Below are 20286 nucleotides of genomic sequence, written 5' to 3'. Positions count from 1 at the left end.
ATTGAGACACAACTCATACAAATCCATTTCACATAGTGACCATAATTAAGCCCAAAAAATACGTGACCATAATTAAGCCAAAAAACACGTGACCATAATTAACCAAGTAACACGTCTCATGCATTGCAAAGGTTTCCTTATCATTGAATCTTAAGAACTATAAAATTTACCATCATGTATGAACGTACATAAGAAGAGGATGTTAGAAAAGCATTCTCATGAGGACAGCCGGGGAAATGGAAACCCAAATAAAATAACACAAGGCTTTAATTTACAACTTAATTCTGATTTGCCAGGAACACTTCAGGCCAAGGATTGACTGAGAATTTAAGACAGGAGACAATAGAAACCCAAGTGAAAGAAGAAAAAAATAAAATCTAAAATCCTCTGTTTCTATTGATCTGATTATATCAAAATCGAATCAAACTACAGCAGCCATCGACGAAAAAGAACGGATATGATACTGGTATCTCTGTAGATAGGAGATGAAAAAAAAAAAAAAAAAAAAAAAAAAAAACGTAAAATTCATACATCAGTCAAGATTAAGGAAGATACAATCACAACATATGCCAGAAAAAAGAAAATGGCTATCTGCACGTAGAACTTTGGATTTTCCCTCATGTTTGGGGATGTAACCGCCCTGTAAACCAAGACCACACGTTCTAATTGTTAAAGCTGAAAATAAACAAATGAAATTGAAGAAAACGGAGGATAAAAGAAACTAATTCAGCTCTAGTTCTTGACTATGATACGGAATTTATGGTTGCAAGAAAATGTTACCTGGCAATGCGCTGAGAAAATCGATGAAAAGGTAAACTCTGAATGAAGACGATGCCTGGCCCGGTTAGAACAGCCGTTACCAGATTGTCACTCTGTGATTTGACAACTGTTAGAAAAACTTGATTCATGGAAATTGGAAACAGAAAGAAATAACATACTTCAGAACTAAGATATAAAATTTGGGGAGGCAGAAAGCATGTTAGATAGGGATTTTCAACATGGAAGTGGGGATCCAATAATAACTTTATTTGCAATGAAAAACACTTTTTCAGCACAGCAATAGTTTGCAACTATACAAGGATCATGCTAATTTGGTTATCTCTGTAGTCCAAGCACTTCCTGAATCTTTCTTGTCGCTGGCACTGGCAGCCCACCATATTAATACGAGGAAGTGCTCTGGACCTTTGCGAATGTAATACAAGCCAACTACGTGGTAGAAATACAAGCACTAGCAAAAAGAGTGCAAATTTCAAGAAATTGAAGCAACTTACGCCAAACAGTGCTCTTCTCATGGTACCATTGAATTTGATTTGGATATTAACTGTTCCAGTCACGGCAGCTATACAAGACACATCAACAGATAGTACTTCGCCCACCTCAAGATTTTTCTGTACAACTAGCAAAAGGAGAAACCATAAAGACCCTAAGGTTAGTCTGAGGATCATAATTCCCTCAATAACTTAATCCCAACTAATTCAATTTTTCCAAGAAGGGATTGATGTTTTAATTTTATTTTCTCATAATAGAAAAAACAAACTATAAAACAGTATAGTTTAGAATCCAAGGCAACAGGTTAGAGCAAAAACAGAAAGGAGAAAGGTGGAAAAAGAAAAAAAAAAAGTAATCTGATTTGGCAAATATAAGAACCTGAACATTTAAATTGATATTTAGAAACCAAGAAAACAACTGAACGAGATATGGCAAACACGGCACAACATGGAAATGAACCACTAAGAAAATTTAAACCTTAGATTGCATAAAATGCCTTCAACTTAATGCTAGAAATAAAAGTTCTCAGCATAATTTGGGGTAGTCCCAAACTCTTAATAGGCTGAATCTGAAATTTGAAGACTTATTATTGCATCAAGAAATGCATACCAGATCCACCTCCAAGTATAAATGCGAGACCTCGGCCAGACAGCTTCTGTCTTAGAAATCCCTATAGTAATATTAACACGGAAGTTAGATAAAGATAATATAAATGGCTCTGACAAATTTGAAAAAAGGAAAAGAGAAATTGGTTGATTGTAGGAGCAAGCAAAGCAAACAAAAAAGAAGCATTTCTGAAACTCCCCCAATATCTCACCTCTGGACCAGGAATAACATTACGTGCCCTTTGATCAATTGTGTTACTGACTTTAACATCACTGACAGAACAAAGGAAAGCATCTGGCTACAAAAGGTAGAAATGAAGTCCCATAAAAAATCCAGTTGATGAACACAAGTATGATTTGATTCTAATAGAAAGTGTGGAGTATCCTAAAATTGGGAGAATAACAAAAACTGGCGGGAAACAATTACTCAATGAACCAGAGACGGACAAGTTATATACCTGGCACAAAATCTCTCCACCAAACATAGCCAAATCAATCTGTCAAAAGAAGAAAAGCACAGGTGACCAAAACTAACTTAAGTTATATACCGTGGTTTGATCAAGAGCAACACAAAAAGTAATTTAAATGCCTTATCCACATAAATATGGAATGCTTAAAATCACAAACCGGGAGAACTCTTGCAAGAGTAGGTGCGCCAATCCCAACAAACCCATCACCTTGACCAGCATTACGAAAAGTTATGCTGCTGACTGTCTTCCCAAAAAGCCACTGCCACATGCCTCCTTCATTTTCAGGAACAAAAACATTTTCCATCTCAATCGACCCAGACATGAAGCACATTGTACCTAAAATTTATTCAGTCATCAGTTGCACAGCAATAGTAACAAGAAATTACATGTTCTCTAAGTTCGCAGAAAAAGGACAACTTGATTGTGGCAATTATAATGCACATTATACAAAGTAAAAGCCCAGGTTTGCAACTTACCAGGCTTCGCGATAACCTTTTCTTCTGGCTTCAACATTATCTGATAACACAAGAATCACCGACAGAAGAAGGTTAGTTAGAAAAAGCAATTTGAAGATGCAGGAGAAAATAGAGACACACACACAAACACACAATAATATAGGTTGGGATGCTTATAGCATATACCTGAACCATTTGAGCTTCACCACCTAAAATTTGAAAAGGTACCACATCATCTTGTTGACTCTACAGTACAATATAGAACATTACACAAACATCATAGACTGTTAAGTAAATGCACAATCCAACTTTATTTTGTTCTAAAGCTACACACAATTAAATTCGAACAGAGCAAACCAGATACCATAAATCAGAGGAATGGGCATAAGCAAAAGATAACTACCAATAGCCACCAACAATGAGACATTTCAATTCAAAATGTATTATAGATTACCATGTATCAAAATTACAAAGTTTCTACCAAAAAAAAATATTGGAAATAAGTGAACAAAATCCTCCAAACACGAAAAAAAAGAACAAAAAAATAAACGGTTTCTCACGACAGAAAGTATTCAATTCAAAGTTTGTCTCACTACTGACCAGATTTCCCAGTAGGAGCAATTTTCGGAGACGTATTAGGAAGAAATAAAAATCTTAAAGAACATGTATCTTGGTTTACGGCATATGTTGATAATGCTATACAATTAAACATCCAGTCACCATTGTTCTTCATAGTAGTGCTGGTGGTACATGTTGAAATATAAATGCATAGTTACAGATTCCCCACTGTATGGTACCTTTCTTCAGTTTCTTTTCCCGTTATTTTCCCAAATCCTATTTCCTCAAAAACATTGTATAGAAGGGATACGTGATTTACATATAAACTCATTGAAAAGCAAATGCAACGTAAACTAGAGTATGCTTCATGTCTCTTATAATAATTGACAAAGTTAACAACGGTAAAGCAGTTCTTTTATAGAAAGCATGCCGATACAAGATTCAAGAAACGAAAATAATTGTCAATTTGAATAAAAGTCTTAGCACAAGAATGTCTCAACCAAAATTTGTAAGATTTCCCTCAATTCAACTGCATCATAATCATCATGCACATAATTCCATAAAAGTATTTTGAAAAACCCAACTTGACTAGCACAGACTCCATTATCTCAGATACAGACACAATATGAGTTACATGACTATAAATGTGCAGTTTGTGACTCTGTGCACGGACAACTTTGTCCAAAAGCATTCAAAGATGCTAATTTATGTTTGATTTCTGGAAATAACAATTTCCCAAAGAGTTCTTTGACACTCCCATGCACCAGTGGTTGGCAATCCGTCAAATAATCCATATGTCCCTGGAGCTAGATGCCCGTCCCAGTGTGCAGTTGAGCTTAGCTTGCCCCAAAGTCAATGAGTTGGTTCCATAACAAGCCACTAACAAGTGGCTGAGTATCTAGGTTTGGGGAAGAAGTTATCGGTTAACGGGGGCGCAATCAAACCATGCATGGAGCAGTATCTATCACCTCACCTGACTTCAATTAATTAGGCACGTCAATGCACCCGACATGTTAATTCCATAATGAACCTCTAACCACCCAAATCTGGATCGCTGAAGTTGGAATATGAGTTTCAAGTTCATGCACGTGAGCCATACAGCCAAAGATCAGAACTTTTATCATATCAACATTTCCATGGGGCAAATCCATGCCAATCTACCTTTTCTGGCATTCAACTTATTGTGTACTTGCATTTTATATTTTCCTACTAAACCCGTGTACCCAATCTTCCTAGCCAAAGGCAGACGCATCTACATATCTATATACTGAACACTATCTAAACAAATCTTAAACATTGAATTAGACTTTGCAAGTAAATACGCACAACAGTACAGTTGATACGCACAGATCAATCTTAGCTATTTAACCCCCAAAAAAAAAAAAAAAAAAACCCTAAAAACCCGAGATAATGAGCTGAAAAATCCAGTGCTTCATTCAGTCTCTGCAATTGAGCAATCAACTGAATTGACCCACATAACAGATGCGGACATAAATCAACTTTTTATCTTTCCCAGGGTTTCTCGGAAAGCAAACAGATGTCACATACCAAATTAATGTTCTTTAAAAACACAAAATAAGAACTGTAGAGAGACGGAAAAGAGTACCTGGTACACGTAAGGCTGAAAAGGCGTCGAGAAAAACGGTGCAGCCATGGCGAAACAGCAGAGGAAGATGATCAGCTCTGAATGGACAAAGATCAAGCAGAATTGATGAAATCAAATCCTTCAATTTGGCAATTTCAACAACTGCTCACTACGGCATTTGATTTTGCTCACTGTTTTTTTATTTTACGAACCAAAAACCAATTTCATTTTTCTTCTGGTCTTTTATTTTTCTTTGTTTATTTATACCGCTTTTTTAGGGGTACAGTAATAAATAAATAAATTTCAGTGATGTATCTGTGCCTAACAATACTAGTGCAACAAATTTCAGTAACTTGAAGTGACTGAATTAACCTTTTCTTGGAAGTTTTATTACGCCTTTGGGTGGAAGCACTCTATAGTTTTGCGGTGGCAATTTTGTCAGTCTGGTTTAGTGGAATGTGCACTGGTTGACTTATCTGACGTGGCGGAGTTTGATAGGATGGAATGACAAATCTCGACGTGTTCACATTTTGCCAGTCGTCCCAACTCTCAACGACACCGTGTAATGCAAATTGCTATTTTTTTTAATTTAAATTTTTAGTAAATTTAGGTTTTAGTCACAAATTTTTTTTTACTTTTTAAAAAAGCCAAATTTTTTAAAAAAAAAAAGAAAAATCTCTCAACTTTCAAATCAAAGACATGCAAATGTAAAGAATTTCTTAGAAAATCCAAAAATAAACAAGGGCAATTTTGTCAATTTTGGCTTCTTTTAAAAAATTTCTCTATTCTTTAGGTTTTTCCAAACTCTCCCTTAATTTTTTTTAGTACAACAGATGGTTTTAATTAGAAGGGAGAGGAATTTCTCACACTCACACACAAACGATGTTATGTTTGAATCTAAGATCTCATGTCTACAAATTAATGCCATTTTTTCACTGGACTAGACATGTTGACAATTGTAAAGTTAATCTCCTGCCTATTGTAACTTCATATCATATATTCTTATGAGTTATGGCAGGAATGGTGCATAATTGTATTGAATAACTCTTATTTATCGACTCATTAATTGCTTAATGCGTGGAGTAATGAAATCTCCACTAACCGACTGTTGTAACTAGTTAGCTTGAGGATAACTCTATTGGGCCTTATGACTTACGTACTGTTTGGGCTTTTAATAGGTGTGTAGGCCCTTGTTTACAAGTCCAATATATGTGTGTCTTTATGTGGACTTAGTCATTCTATAGTATCTCTTAATCGTTGGATTAAATTAACTAATTTGATTTAACATTTAACTAATTTAATCCAACGACGAATTGATAGGACCTCATCTAAGCACATTAAATAAGACCCTTACTATAGAATTCTACTTATGGAGTGGACGTGTGCATCAGATCATATAGAATTCTACTTGTTGGGATATTTGTATTGTTATGGCTTGATTTTTTTTTAAAGCTTTAATTTTTTTTTTATTATTCTGAGTTTGCAATCTTAGTTAGAATGTCTATGCCAGAGTTTATTCGATCATACGTGATCAGTAGTGTAGGCGCACCAGATTATCTTAATTTTGATGTTAGACCGTTCCGTTATTATAATGTCCCTTTGTGGCTAATTTGTATTGGCACTTTATGGCTAGTTTGTATTGGTCTTTTATGACTAATGACTTTTTTAACTGAATTATTAACGCAATCCTAAAATTTCTAATATATAAATATATATTAAATATTGTTATCAGATCATATATTATATATATATATATGTATCCCAACAAACTCAATGATATTGACAATATTGTTATCAGATCATATATTAAATGGAAAGTGTCTTTGAAAAGAAAAAATTAAAAAAAAAGGAAAGAAGGTAAATCTGATTTGATATCAAAATTTATACAAGAAATCTGATTAGACATTTGACCCGAAAGAAATACAAAAAAGATCTGGATCACCTCCGTAGCATATATTGACCGTTGTGAATGTCATAATTGTGAGTTTAAACTCATCTTACAACTCTATAAATTCAAAGCTGCCATAACACCAATCACAGGTCCAAAGCTCTAAATAAGAGTTGTTTTCAAAGACTAATTGTAAGGTTAAGATGGCGAAAATGCTACCCCAACTCAACTTCTTATCATCCTTATTCTACTTGGTTAAGGTATATATATATATATATATATATATATATATAGTCCCTTGAGGGATCCCTCAAATAATTTTATTTGAGGGACGTCCTTTAGGGTATCCTACAATTTTTTTCCCAATGATCCAAACCATCTATTTTTTAGGTCTTCATTCATAGATCATCCTTACAAAAAATTAGACAAATTGGAACCCATTTCGACATCCAATTGTATCTTACAAAATCAATGACTACGGTGCTTCAAGAAAATACTAAAATTTCAATAACTCAATTGAGTGGTCAAATGATATCTGATTCAAGTGATTTTTTGTAGAGATGATCTTTGAATGAGTATCTACAAAATAGACGGTTTGGATTAGTGAAATACAATCCGGAGTGGGGCCTACAAGGGGTATTCCTCAAATAATTATTTGAAGGATCCCTCAATGGAAGCTCTCTGTGTATATATATATATATATATATTTGTAAATCTCCATGTATATCAATTGGCCTAACTAACTCAAGTTTTTATTGACTATCGTGTTGGTGGTTTTTAATTAGTGATGTTCACCAAAGCGATTATCGAACGAATTAACTCAAATAATAAGTATGAATGAAGTTTCGAGCATACTCAAATTTTGGTCTCTAAATAATGTGGCAAATACATACACTCCCTAACCGTGGCGAAACCAGAATTTCATGTGTGTGGGGGCCTCTTACAAATTATAAAGAATCAAAAGTTCGAACTCACAATACATACAAAAAATAGTGTATATATATATATATATACAAAGAGCTTCCATTGAGGGATTTCTCAAATAAGTTTATTTGAGGGACACCCCTTTTAGGGCCCTCTCCCGATTGTATTCCACTAATCTAAACCGTCTATTTTGCAGATGCACATTCAAAGATCATCTCTACAAAAAATCACTTGAATCCGATATCATTTGACCATTCTATTGAGTTATTGAAATTTTAGTACTTTCTTGAAGCACCGTGTTCATTGATTTTGTAGGACACAATTGGATGTTGAAACGGTTTCCAATTTGTCTAATTTTTTGTAAGGATGATCTATAAATAAAGACCTAAAAAATAGATAGTTTGGATCATTGGAAAAAAAAATGTAGTGTACCCTAAAGGGCATCCCTCAAATAAATAGAAGGGGACTGTATATATATATATATATTAAAACTGGATAATTACCATTTTTTCTTATAGATGTCTTGACTGGGGACTCGAGGTATATTCCAATCTTTATAATCCAAATTACTACTATTCTCATATTCGATTTGTTCTTCATTTACTATCTCTGGGAGACTACTATTGGCCCTAGAGCTGCTAGAACTGTAAGAGTTGGTTCTAAGAAAACGACTCATTTTTACTTAAGGTTCTGGGTTTGGATTCCTAAAGAAGAAAGTGAACAGAAACTTCTAATACATACTCCATGGGTAATAGGACACCTAAGATTCTCTCGCCCTCCTACTAATGCCACTACCGCTCAGGCCTCCCTGGGACTTACTGTTTGGAACGGGACTTACGATTCAGACACCAAGAGAGAGAAGGACAGGTGATCTGAAAGACCAGAAGAAGAAAAGAAGATACTGAAAACTTATAACTCAGAAAACCTAAACCATCCACTTGGGTTGGATGAGTTGTAGACTTAGACTAACTCTTCAACACTTACGGCTCTGATACCAGAAAGGGTCTAGAACCAGAAAGAGATATAGGAACTATGAAGATAAGTGTAAACACAGAGATTGTAGAATAGACGCAACTTATGCATGAAGCAAATTAATGAATATATGAAAGTAGATGCAATTAAAATAAGCATTAATCAAAATAATCAATTCTCAAAATATCTCAAATATATTGATAACTGGGAGAATGCAAAACACTTACAAAGATCCTAGTTTCACCTCTTTAGTTCTTGAGAGAGTTGAAAACTGATAAAGTTTTGAAACTGAGAAAATTATAGTGTATTAAATTACATTCTGTCAAAAGAAGTGGCTGAAGCCTTCTTAAATAAGCAAATAAAACAGACTCAGATAACTTTTGATGAGCTGGCAACTTTGGATGCTTATAAAAGTAACTGTAGGAGCACGCGAAAGCTTTTGCTTTTACTGAGTGCAGCAACTTTTACTTTGTCGGGGAATCTCAAAAAGAACGCGGCTTTAAGACTGATGAAGGCACGGGTTCAGATGCTTTTCTTCAGGGCTCATAATGCAAGGCAACTTTAACTTTTGCTTTAATCATCTCCTAGATTGAAAGGACCGAAATCATAGGGGTCTTGTTCGTCAGGATAATCACTCCACCACATCTTTGGGGCTGGAGCTTGACTGGCTGGCTTGGGCTGACCAGTAGATGTCTGTGACGCAGGAGAGGCATCAGAGTCTGCATCATCATTCATCTGTGAGGCTTGAAGCATTAGTTGGCGAGCAAGATCTTGTAATTCGGACTTAGACCTTCCCTCGATTGGGAGAGAAGATTGTGATGTGCAGGGGAACTCTTTTTCTCAGAATGCGAATTCCTGACTGGAGGAAAATCAGCATAAACATAATCTGCAATACGCTCAAGTTTAAATTTATCCCACATTTGATTGAAAACTGGCGAGATAGGACTCTGGTTTCCCAATTAACCTGACAGGACCATTTAAGGATCCAAGGGACTTTATATTTGGCAACAAAATGAAGCAAGTTGGGGAAGAACAACTCAGGTTCTTTGAATTTATTTTTATTAGTAAAATAATTAACTAATTCTTGCATGGGGGGAGGAAATAAATCAATGATTGGACCATGTTTTTCCCACCAGTGATTGAACCAGTAAGGAAAAGGGCTCTTGAATTTGCTATCAAAGTTTAAGAACCAAGAGTGACTGAAATCAACTGTTTGGTGAAGCAAGATAGAATACCATGCTTCGATATAATCATAATAACTATATTGAAGTTCTGATTGGAGAACTTTGAGATCATAAGGGTGACTACTCCATTCATTTTCATTGATAATTTGGTGAATATAGAGTGAATGATAGAGGATGATATGGGGGTTTTCTCTGTCTTTAATTGGCTTAATGGTGATAGAATGGGTCTCATGAAGGATATCTCTGTAATATTTGAGATTCTTGAATGGTGCCGGGGGAATGAAATGAATATTGGGTGGAAAATAGGACTTAGCAATGGTGATAGGATTAGCAATTGAATTGTATTTGGACTCAATGACAAACAAGTGACTGTGACTCTTGATCATGTACGGGGACATCTTACGGTAAGAAACAACTGGGGGGTTAGTGACGGCAATATCCTAGAAAAGATCATGACTGGAAATTAAAGCAGACTGGAAACTAGGGCGATCCTAGCCGACTGTAGCTCCTAGGTTAGCAAATCTGTTACTGATTTGGATAGGATAGCATCCCGGGAAGGGGACGATCTGGGAAGAAGGCTCATGTTTGGCTTGGCTCATTGATGATGGGAGGACTCGGAGTGACTGGGGTTGACTGGGTTGACTTGATTGACCAATTTGACTATTTTGTTTATCATCTTTTTCTCTTTCTTTTCTTCGTTCTACCATTGTTTTCCCTGCAGAAATTCTCTGGTAAGGAAATCAGGAATAGAATTCTCACTTCCTCTCAAATACTCAATATCAAAATCAAAAATACTTAAAATAGCTTGCCAATGTGCAAATATTTGTTTGGATGCAATGTTTTGAACATCTTTTTCTAATACATGCTTAGCAGACTTACAATCAACTCGGACTAAAAATTTTTGATTTAACAAATCAGATTGAAATTCATTAATGCATAATACAATAGATAATATTTCCTTCTTAATAGTACTGTAATTAATTTGAGACTGGGACCAAGTGCCAGAATGAAATCAGATAATTTGCTCAGAGTGATTGGAATTGACTCTTTGTTTAAGGATACCGCCATAACCTACATTAGAAGCATCAGTTTCAACAATTTTAAAGGAATTAGCAGAAGGAATACCAAGACAAGGAAGAGTCTTGATATGGGCTTTGATCTGTTTGACAATTTCAGTATGAGCAGATGACCATGGAGGAGGATTATTTTGGAGACGATCGAATAAAGGCTTACATTGTTTTCTCAGATTTTGATAAAAATCAGAAACATAATTTAAGGATCCTAAAAATCTCTGGAGCTGACTCTTGTCTAGGATTTGGTCAGGAAACTTATCAGCAAATTGGATGACTCGATCTATGGGACTTATCTGTGACTGGCAAATATTAAACCCAAGAAATCTCACATTAGTTTGGAATAACTTAATTTTCTTAGCAGAAACAACTAAACCATTTTGTTTAATTATCTGTAAAAACTTATACAGATGTTTCCAGTGTTGTTCTATGGACTCAGAGAATATAAGCACATCATCAATATAAACTATGGAAAAATGGCTGAAAGGATTAAAGATCTCATTTATTAAATTCTGGAATTCACTAGGAGCATTCTTAAGACCAAAGGGCAAACATTCCACTCATAATGACCAAAGGGAGTAACAAAAGCAGTTTTATATCTATCAGACTCAGAAATTTGAATTTCCCAAAATCCACTTTTCATATTAAATTTAGAAAAGATGACTGATTTTTCTAATCTGTTGATTAAATCTCTTTTTTTAGGTATTAGATATCTAATCCATTCTAAGACAGTATTAAGCAGTTTGTAATTAATGACTAGTCTTGGAACACCACGTTCTAATTCAGCATTTTTCTGGACATAGAAGGCAGGACAAGACCAGGGTGACTTACTCTTACGGATTATTCCCTTCTTTAGTAAATCAGTAATCTCAATTTTGCAAAATTCCATTAACTTTTGGCTCATTTGAATGGGTCGTGCTTTGGTAGGAATGTTTTTCTCACTAAAGGATTTGACATAGGGAAGGCTGACAACATGTTGTTTTCTATGCCAGAACGCATTGGGTAACTCAGAACAGACCTCTTGTTTTAGTTTTTCTTCGAATTGTTGTATTTGTGATTGTAAAGACTGATGACTTAGTTGTTGCTCAATTCGTTTAGCTTTAACTTCTTCCTGGAGAAATTTTAATTGTTTATCTTTGTTTTGGATTACTTGGACTGCTTTGGTGACTGCATTTTTTTTGCAATTCTTTTAAATTATGTAACTCAGGTTTACTCAAGAATTCGAACTTAATCTTTTCTCCTAAACAGGTGGAAATAACGCTATCATGTTCAACCTGGAAAGGGTACAGTAAGGCAATGAACGGCAGACCTAATATGACTTCATCAGTAATATTTTTGATTAAAACAAAAGAAGTTTTAAAGCAAATTTTATTTTGACAGACATGGGCCTCAGGGATCTCATAATTCAATTGGAGGGACTTTCCTGAAGCAGTACTTAATGATTCTCTTGACTTTTTATAATACTTAGTTGGGATTAATCCTTCTCGAATACAATTAAGGTCGGCTCCTGAATCAAAAAGGGCAACTATGTTTAACTCAAAATTTTGAACAAATATAGTGACCCGAGCATACCATTTGAGTTAGTGGTTGTTCTTGGATAGAATTCTCTTGGATAGAATTAAATTAACTGCTTGTTCTTGGATAGAATTCTCTTCATCTGAGTTAGTGGGACTTTCTGGTTTGGACTCAGAGATTTTCTTTTCTAATAGATTAGATCTTGTTTTATCTCATAATTTTCTGTTTGTAATTTTTGACTTATTTGTCTTAACTCAATGATTTCTTTTTTGACCGTTTTTATTTCTGATTGTAAATCCTGTAAAGTAACTTCTTTCTTTTTCTTAAATTTTTCTAAAGTTGTATTCAGATTTATCTTTTGGGTAGACTGTTTTGGTTCTTCTTGGCTGATGACTTTTCTTAATTTCTTTAGGTATTCAGATTTTAATTCTGGATTCTCAACTTTACTTATTAGATCAATTAATAGTTCTTCTTGTCCTTCCTATTTGGTAAGGACATTGATTGACTTAGATTTACAGCAATTATCCTGGCAACCAAATTGAATTCTGGGGGAACTGGGTTGTGACTCAGAAGAATACATTTCAGAAGACTTAGTGTGGCTAACCATGGTTTCGTTTTCACTAGACTCAGTATTTCTTAACTGAAGGACTTGGATTAATTTATTTCTATCTTCATCCGTGATTCTTAATTGTTTGATTGTGTCTTTAACTTTACAATTATTAGCATAGTGACCATACTTTTGACATTTATAGCATTTCACTTTTCTTTTGTCGGCCTTTTTCTTAAAGCTATTATTCTTTTCTTTATTATGACTCTTTTTCCAGTTTTTCCGAGGGGAAAATCTTTTCTTACTATAAAATTCTTTATCTTCATTATTATGTTGGAATGACTGTTTTTTTCGTGAATAATGACGGGTTTTTCTAAACTGTCTGCTAGACTTATTCTTTCTAGACGGAGGAATTGACATCAAACCGTATTATTCGCAGAAATTTCCTAATTCGTATTTAGCTGAATTTCTTTCAGATTGAATTTGTTTACCAATTTTCATATCGACACACATTCGCATTCTGACTTGATTAATTATGCTAATTATGTTTCCATAAGTTAAACTGTAAGAACCCAAAACAAAATATCTAAAAAGAAAGAAAATATCTAAAAAGTAAGGAAAATATCTTTTAGTGAAAAGACCATTTTGCCCTTGCATTAATAATGGGGGAAAATTTGACTTTTTGATCAAGAAAGAACTTGGGAATTCCGCTTGCGCCATTGCGTAGATCACGGCCAAAGGAGTCCGTAGACACGGAGTGGGCCCGAATCGGAGTTGTAACGAAAAAGTTATGGTCAAAAGAGTCTTAGTGGCATAACCGTAAATATTTCGAAGCTGCATCTATATAAACCCAGACTCTGCGCGAAACGGGCCGCCGACTTCCAGAGGGTGCTGGCGCAGCCTCCGAGCTCCAATGGCCAAGGGACCGGTGGCGTTGGAACCGCCATCGAGTCCCCTACCTTCCCCAACCGACCTCAACCCCGGGGGCCGCCCTGAGCTGGCCGGAAAATCGTGTGTTCCTACGGAGGTTCGTCCGAAGCTACCCAAACTTCCAGCTCGAAATTCTCCTTCGTTTCTCCACCAAATCGATCGAGTAAGGTATGGTTTCTCAGCTATTTTTCGTGATTTAGCTGATGGGTATATGGGCTTCGATCGATTTTAGCTCTAAGGGGTTCGATTTTGAACTTGAAAATTCGGCCGAACTTCGGCCCTTCGAAACTACTGTTTCCGGTCACTTTTTGGGGGTGGTCCAAGAACAAAACTGACTCCAAATAGGGTGTTTTACCTAGGGTAGAAGTTTGGAGTCTTGGTTCCGAGATTTTTCGGCCACCCGAAATCGCTTTGGACACCCGATCTGTCCCGCGCGTGTGGCGGCGCGTGGCCCATGGTTGTGGCATGGCTCTGGCCAGTTTTGAGGTCTTCGTGTCGTCACGAGCACGTGGGATTTCGCGGATCTGGATTCGGAGTCCGTTTGAGCCCCGAACGGATTTTCCATATCGCGCGATCCGTGGGTGCAGTGTCGTGTAATCGTTGGATCGCGCTGAATTTTGGATATGTCGGCCTACGTGATTTCGGGATCGCGTAGGATTCGACGGATCGCGAATCGGAGTCCCGGATACTCCGGAATCGCGAACCCTGGGGCTAGGGTTAGGGTTTTAAGCGATAAAGCGATTTTGGTCAATCCGACCGTCCGATTCGGACCAAATTCGCAGAACATGGTTCCCGCTGTATGAGAAACCTTCAGGGAACCCCAGATTGGCCATCAGAGATCATGGACCCACGGGGTCCCGAGTCGTCCGATCGGGCAGTGTATCGATTAGCTGAGCGTCGGACCTTTTAAAACAGGGCCAAATGTCTGAAAAGGCTAATGTGGGCTCAGGAGTAACTTGGAATTGAACGCACGTACTTCTAGGGGCCGGGGCCAGGGTGTTTAATTTAATTCTTTTATTCAGCCGTTTATTGATTTATTATTCATGGATAATCAGGCATCAGAGGTCCAGCCGATCAGCATGAGGAAACTTCAAAGGGTCAAATTAGCTTGGACCAGCTGTGAGTGGACTTTCTTACAAAATATTCGATATAGATAAGTTATATAAATGAGTATACAGATGATTTTATACAAAGAATTTTATCTCGATTTTATATAAAAAGGGTTTTTATAAATAAGTTATTATAAGCATATTTTATTATTTGATCTTGAATATGTATTTTGCAAACTTTTGAGCATGTTTTATACTGTTAAATATTTCGAGTTACATATATGATGGCAGTTATGCTTAGTGGCATACCTTGAGTTTTGTATAACAGAATAGCAACAGCATTGAGACTATAGTCAGTTTATCAGATTTCAGAAAGTTACCAGATTTTCTATTTAGACCACCATGTACCCGTTTCTTTATGGTGATTACCCAGAGTCGGACCGATGTCTACGGACATCCAGTCTGATTATAGTTCAGTCAGTGCACTTGACTTGCCTCACGAGTTTCGGGGACGCTCGGACCGTGAGTGCCAGGATTTGCGGCTCGGCAGACTTGGTGTCCCGAGACCTGCCAGGATTGCGGCTCGGCTGACTCTGTGTCCCCGAGACCTGCCAGGATTGCGGATCAGGCTGACTACGGTCCCCTGCATCTGCCAGAGCGACTCGAGCTGACTTGGTGTCCTCGAGGAATCTGCCGGCAGATCAGGCTGATCGTAGTCCCCTGATTTCGCCAGTTTGCGGCTCGGGAAGCCTGTGTGACGCCCGAGACCTGCCAAGGAATTGACGAAAATGACAGGGGTACGAACTGGTGGTTTTTTCAAAGGATTTTGAGTTCTTTTATTTAAATATGATTTTCAGTTATTTTAAATCAGCTTTTCTGATTTTTCAAGCATAGGTACCCTTATATTTGTTCAGTTATGCAAGGTTTGAGTACAGAATTTTTATACATGTTGATTTCAGCACTCTTATGCAAGCTTTGATTTCAGTGGTTTTTGTATGAAACTTTCGAGCTTGAATATGGCTGATATAGAATGCCTTGAGTTGAATATACTTGATGTAGAGAGTACGTTTTCAGTATTATTTAGTTAAATTTCTTTTTACAATGGGGGATATTATGATTATGAAAATTGTTTTGAAGAACATTATTTTTGTCCACTCACATTTCCAACTTGTTTTTCGCCCCCAGGCCATAGAAGTACGCAGGATCCACCACCGGGCCATTCTTAGCTTCCATGTCTCAAACCAGGTATGGTGTTGTAGAAATCCTCACAACCCTGAGGGACTCAGAGAACGCTCTGATATCCAGATGGAAATGTAGTGATTAGAGTTGAAATTGATTACTGGAAACATTCTGGCTGTTGGGTGAAATATTTGAGATTGTTTGACAGGTGAAAAATTTTGGGATTTGGTCAAAATACAGAGGAGACTCTGCCGAATTTTCGGCAGAAGTCTACGGAAAATTTAAGGAGAAATTGAAGTAAGAAGGGTAAAAAGGTCATTTGTGCCCGACATTCGCCAGGTGTCGGACACGTACAGGACTTGGCTCGAATTCCAAAGTGAAAATTGGGTCGGGTCCTGTCAATTTGGGTCGGGTCCCTTCATATATTCAAATCATACATGAAAAAAATGTTTTATGTAAAAATATTGCCCAAGTATGAAAAATGGTTTTTCAAAATAATCATTTTCTCAAGATAATTTTTGGTGGCTTTTATTCCTTACACATCAAATAAGAAAACTTGATTTTATGGGATTTTAGTATAAAGTATATACTGACTTAATGAGCCATCATTTTTAGCCTAAATCGTATTTTGCACTAAAACCAATTTTTCATATTTTGATTTGGTGGAAATTTGATTTTCTAGTATTTTTATTTGAATCCAAATAGGGGGTTACTTCTTTATTTACATTGTAAACTTAAGTAAATAGAGTAATATAAAAATAAATTAAAATAAAAGGACTAAGACATATTATTTTTAAAATATAAAAAAACTTGAGTGGGGGCTCGGGACCACACTGGTCCTAGTGTGGCTCCGCCCCTGCTCCCTAATATAATGTCTTGTTTGATTAATATGAATCTGATTTCAAGTGGACCCAAATTTAATGAGTAAAGCATTATATCATCATATTCACCTGAGTATGACATTCCTCTTTGTGTCATGGTAATTTTGTACAATTCATTGTTTTTATTTTCTAGTTCAGAATATGAATTTTATTATTTTGTAATCGTTGACATGTTTTTTTTTCGTTGCTAATAATATGGGGGTGACGGCAGTGGAGAATAGGTGCAGAAAGGTGTTGTATGATGTATCTTGCAGCAAACAAAGCCATGACAAAAATTGCAATACGAAATGTTTGGAGATTGATCCCCAAGCTGACTCATATTGCGACATATCGGCTTCTGGACAAACAAAGCGTAAATATTTTTGGTATGCATCTTGCCTTTCTAGATGATTTGCTACTTCTTGTGTGGCTATCCATTGAATAAATAAATAAATAACATATACTTTTTTTTTCTGCATGATATAATCAATGCTCATCGTACCTCTTTCTTTTCGAAAAAGTAATGAAACTTCCATTCAACTATAGTCGAAAGGAAATAAGTCTCGGTGGGCACTAAAGGGGAAGCTTAGAGACCAGAGCCGGTCTTAAGCTCTCAAAGGTCTAGAACGAAAATCTAAAGTGTGCCCATGTACATGCATTAATAACTAAAACTGTAGTTTTTTTTTAATAAACTAAGCATTGATTTTTTTAAGAAATGACCATTGAGAGTTTATCTGCCAGAATTGATAAAACCCTTTCTTCTTTGCATTTAAAAAATAAAAGATCTTTTGAGAATTTTGCCGCCCATTATTAAAAGAAAGAAACCCTACTCCAAAGCATTTCTTATAAATATAAGAGGAGGTGAACAAGGCAGAGGACAACACTCATTTTTCAACAATCAATCAAACAATCAAAAATCAACCAAAGGCAAAAAACTCAAAATGATCACTTGATCAATGAGAACCTTCAAACAAACTGGAGCAACCAAAAGGTCATTTGAGCCACAAAAGAAACCAGCTATAGATCAAAACTTCCAAAGTTCAGACTTAGAGAAATAAGTCATTCAAAACGAGACTTCTCTCTCATTACAAATTTGGTTCAGCAAAAGCCAAGATAAGTAGAGTTTGAGTTTTCACAAATATGAAAACCTCAACAAATTTTACAGTACAGTTCCAGCTTATTAAGTCCTCAAGTCTAGCCACTTCTGCCCCTTCAGACTGAAGAAGCCGTAGTTTTGCCCGCTCAAAAGCCTCCCAAGGCTTGAAGTATATTAAAGCTCTGCCAAAATTGAACTTTGGTATAGATTTACAGCTGAAGCTAAGCAGTTGAAGTTGTTGACAGCTCAGTCCAGCACAGACATACTCAGTCTAGCCCGGATCAAAAGTTTCTACCCATGCAGAAATGGGATTCCAACCATCTTTTTGTCTTTCTAGAGTTGATTTCTCCCTTCTTAATTTTGTAAAAGGCAGTTCTGCCTAAAACAATCCACTTTATTATTATCTATTCTGGCCAGAACTACCACTTATATACTGTGATAAATTATGAAGTGCTCACCAGTCTGAGACAGGAAAAGAACTTACTTAGGAGATATTCCTCAACCAAATTCACAATCGCTTGTTTAGAAATCAGTAAATTGGGCGCAAGTTATCTGTTTCAAAGAAGTCTGCTAAGATTTTTTATTGCTAGCAGTGGCACGCTCGCACACCAAAGAAAGTTGGCTTGTTGACCAGTTAATGGTTTTCAAGGCAATGGGGAACTTTGCCCTTTCATCACAGGAATAAAAACAAAATTGGTGAACAATTTGGCACGCCCGGTAGGACTTCTCAGTATACATATTCCGACAGAAATTTTCTCAAGTGTATGAATATTGGAAGCTCTAGCCAGAACCCATGCCACGCTATGGAAAGAAATCAGGTAGTTCTACGAGAAGGATTAGAGTCAGAAGAAAGTGATGCCAGACACTCAGCTCATGACTGCACCGGAAGCAGACATTCCAAGACCTGCTCCAGGAGGTTGAATCAGATACAGGAAGCTGTGTTCCAACAGGAGGCTACAGCACAAATGAGCCAGGATACTCTGAACAACATGACAGCCATGATGTAATGGCAAGTTAACAGACAGTTCAGGAAGGACCGAGAGGCTGCCATGGCCAGAATTCAAACCCAGATGTTGTAGTCCAACAGCTAGACCTCCCTTATGGCCCTCCACCAGGATTGGCTTGGCCATACCAAGAGAATCCTCTTATTGCACAGATAGCTAGAGTACAAGGGCATGGAGAGATCCAAGCTGGACAGAGGGGAGAAGCCCTTCCTGACCAAAAGCATGAGGGTCCAATCAGCCCAGAAGGCCCTGCACCGGTTTAGGTTCGTCAAAATCAGCCAGAACCTCCACCTATTCCACAACCCGTGGCCCCGCGTGATCAGCCTCTGGCACTTCTGCCTAAGGCACCAGCCATTTTGCCTTACAGACCCAGAAGGATGGATCCCAATCCATTCCCTCCACCAGTAAGAGGCAGATGGGGGATTAACCTATTTCCCAACAATGACAGGAACAGACCATGAGCAAATTGGAAAAACCATCTAGATTTTGAAGAAGAGGAAGAACACAGGGATGAAGTTCTGCCTAGGCCATACAGAATGGAGTACGGGATTCAACACATCCAGCCAGAATAGGGACGAAATCTACACCCTGTCAATGCTTTAAATGACATGGGGGCACTACAGAGAATGGTCAGGGGGATGATGGAGCCTGAAGCCAGAGGAGGAGAGAAGCCCACTTATAGAAAGCCATATCTACCTTATATTGATCAAATACCTCTATCCAAGGGTTTCAAGGTGCCAAACTTCACCTTGTTTCCCATGCTTCATCAGTGGAGCATATAGGCTGATTTTCTGTCCAGTGCATAGCCATATAAAATAACCCTCTGTTAAAGCTAAGACTTTTTAGAAATTCTCTCTCTGGAAAAGCCTTCACCTGGTACACCAGTCTACCAGCTAACTCTGTTCAAACTTGGGAGCAAATGGAAAATGTTTTCCATGACTACTATTTCAGGATTCAACCAGAAGTCACATCAGTGATCTTACTGCCCTCAAACAGAGTGAAGATAAACCTGCTCAAGACTTCATAACCAAGTTCAGGAAGCTCAAAATGAAGTGCTGAATCCCTATGGAAGATAGGCACTTCATCCAGATGGCTCAAGCCACCCTTAAAATCTCTCTGAGAAAAA

At 37.0% G+C, this 20286-nt stretch overlaps 1 protein-coding gene across 1 annotated transcript; it reads right to left on the bottom strand.

The window, feature by feature from the left end:
- Positions 1-223: 223 nt before the first annotated feature.
- LOC117628806 lies at positions 224-5194 on the bottom strand. The gene is made up of 10 exons (XM_034361330.1): positions 4964-5194; positions 2986-3045; positions 2821-2860; positions 2502-2680; positions 2333-2371; positions 2087-2173; positions 1879-1939; positions 1272-1396; positions 781-872; positions 224-640 (listed from the first exon to the last, which is right to left on the bottom strand). Exons 1-10 carry the CDS (start codon positions 5009-5011, stop codon positions 526-528), a joined length of 846 nt encoding a protein of 281 aa, XP_034217221.1. The 5' UTR covers positions 5012-5194; the 3' UTR covers positions 224-525.
- Between the last annotated feature and the right edge of the window lie 15092 nt (positions 5195-20286).

The sequence above is a fragment of the Prunus dulcis genome, chromosome 5 (genome assembly GCF_902201215.1).
Source record: "Prunus dulcis chromosome 5, ALMONDv2, whole genome shotgun sequence".
Classification (NCBI taxonomy): Eukaryota; Viridiplantae; Streptophyta; class Magnoliopsida; order Rosales; family Rosaceae; genus Prunus; species Prunus dulcis.
The sequence above is the reverse complement of the archived record's forward strand: the minus strand, read 5'-3'. Positions and strand labels throughout refer to the sequence as shown.

Coding starts and splice junctions, on each gene's coding strand:
- LOC117628806 (XM_034361330.1), bottom strand. CDS start 5,011: ATGGCTGCACCGTTTTTCTCGACGCCTTTTCAGCCTTACGTGTACCAG. Junction 2,372..2,501: donor CTCTTGCAAGAGTTCTCCCG/GTTTGTGATTTT, acceptor TTCTTTTGACAG/ATTGATTTGGCTATGTTTGG. Junction 2,174..2,332: donor GTGGAGAGATTTTGTGCCAG/GTATATAACTTG, acceptor TACCTTTTGTAG/CCAGATGCTTTCCTTTGTTC.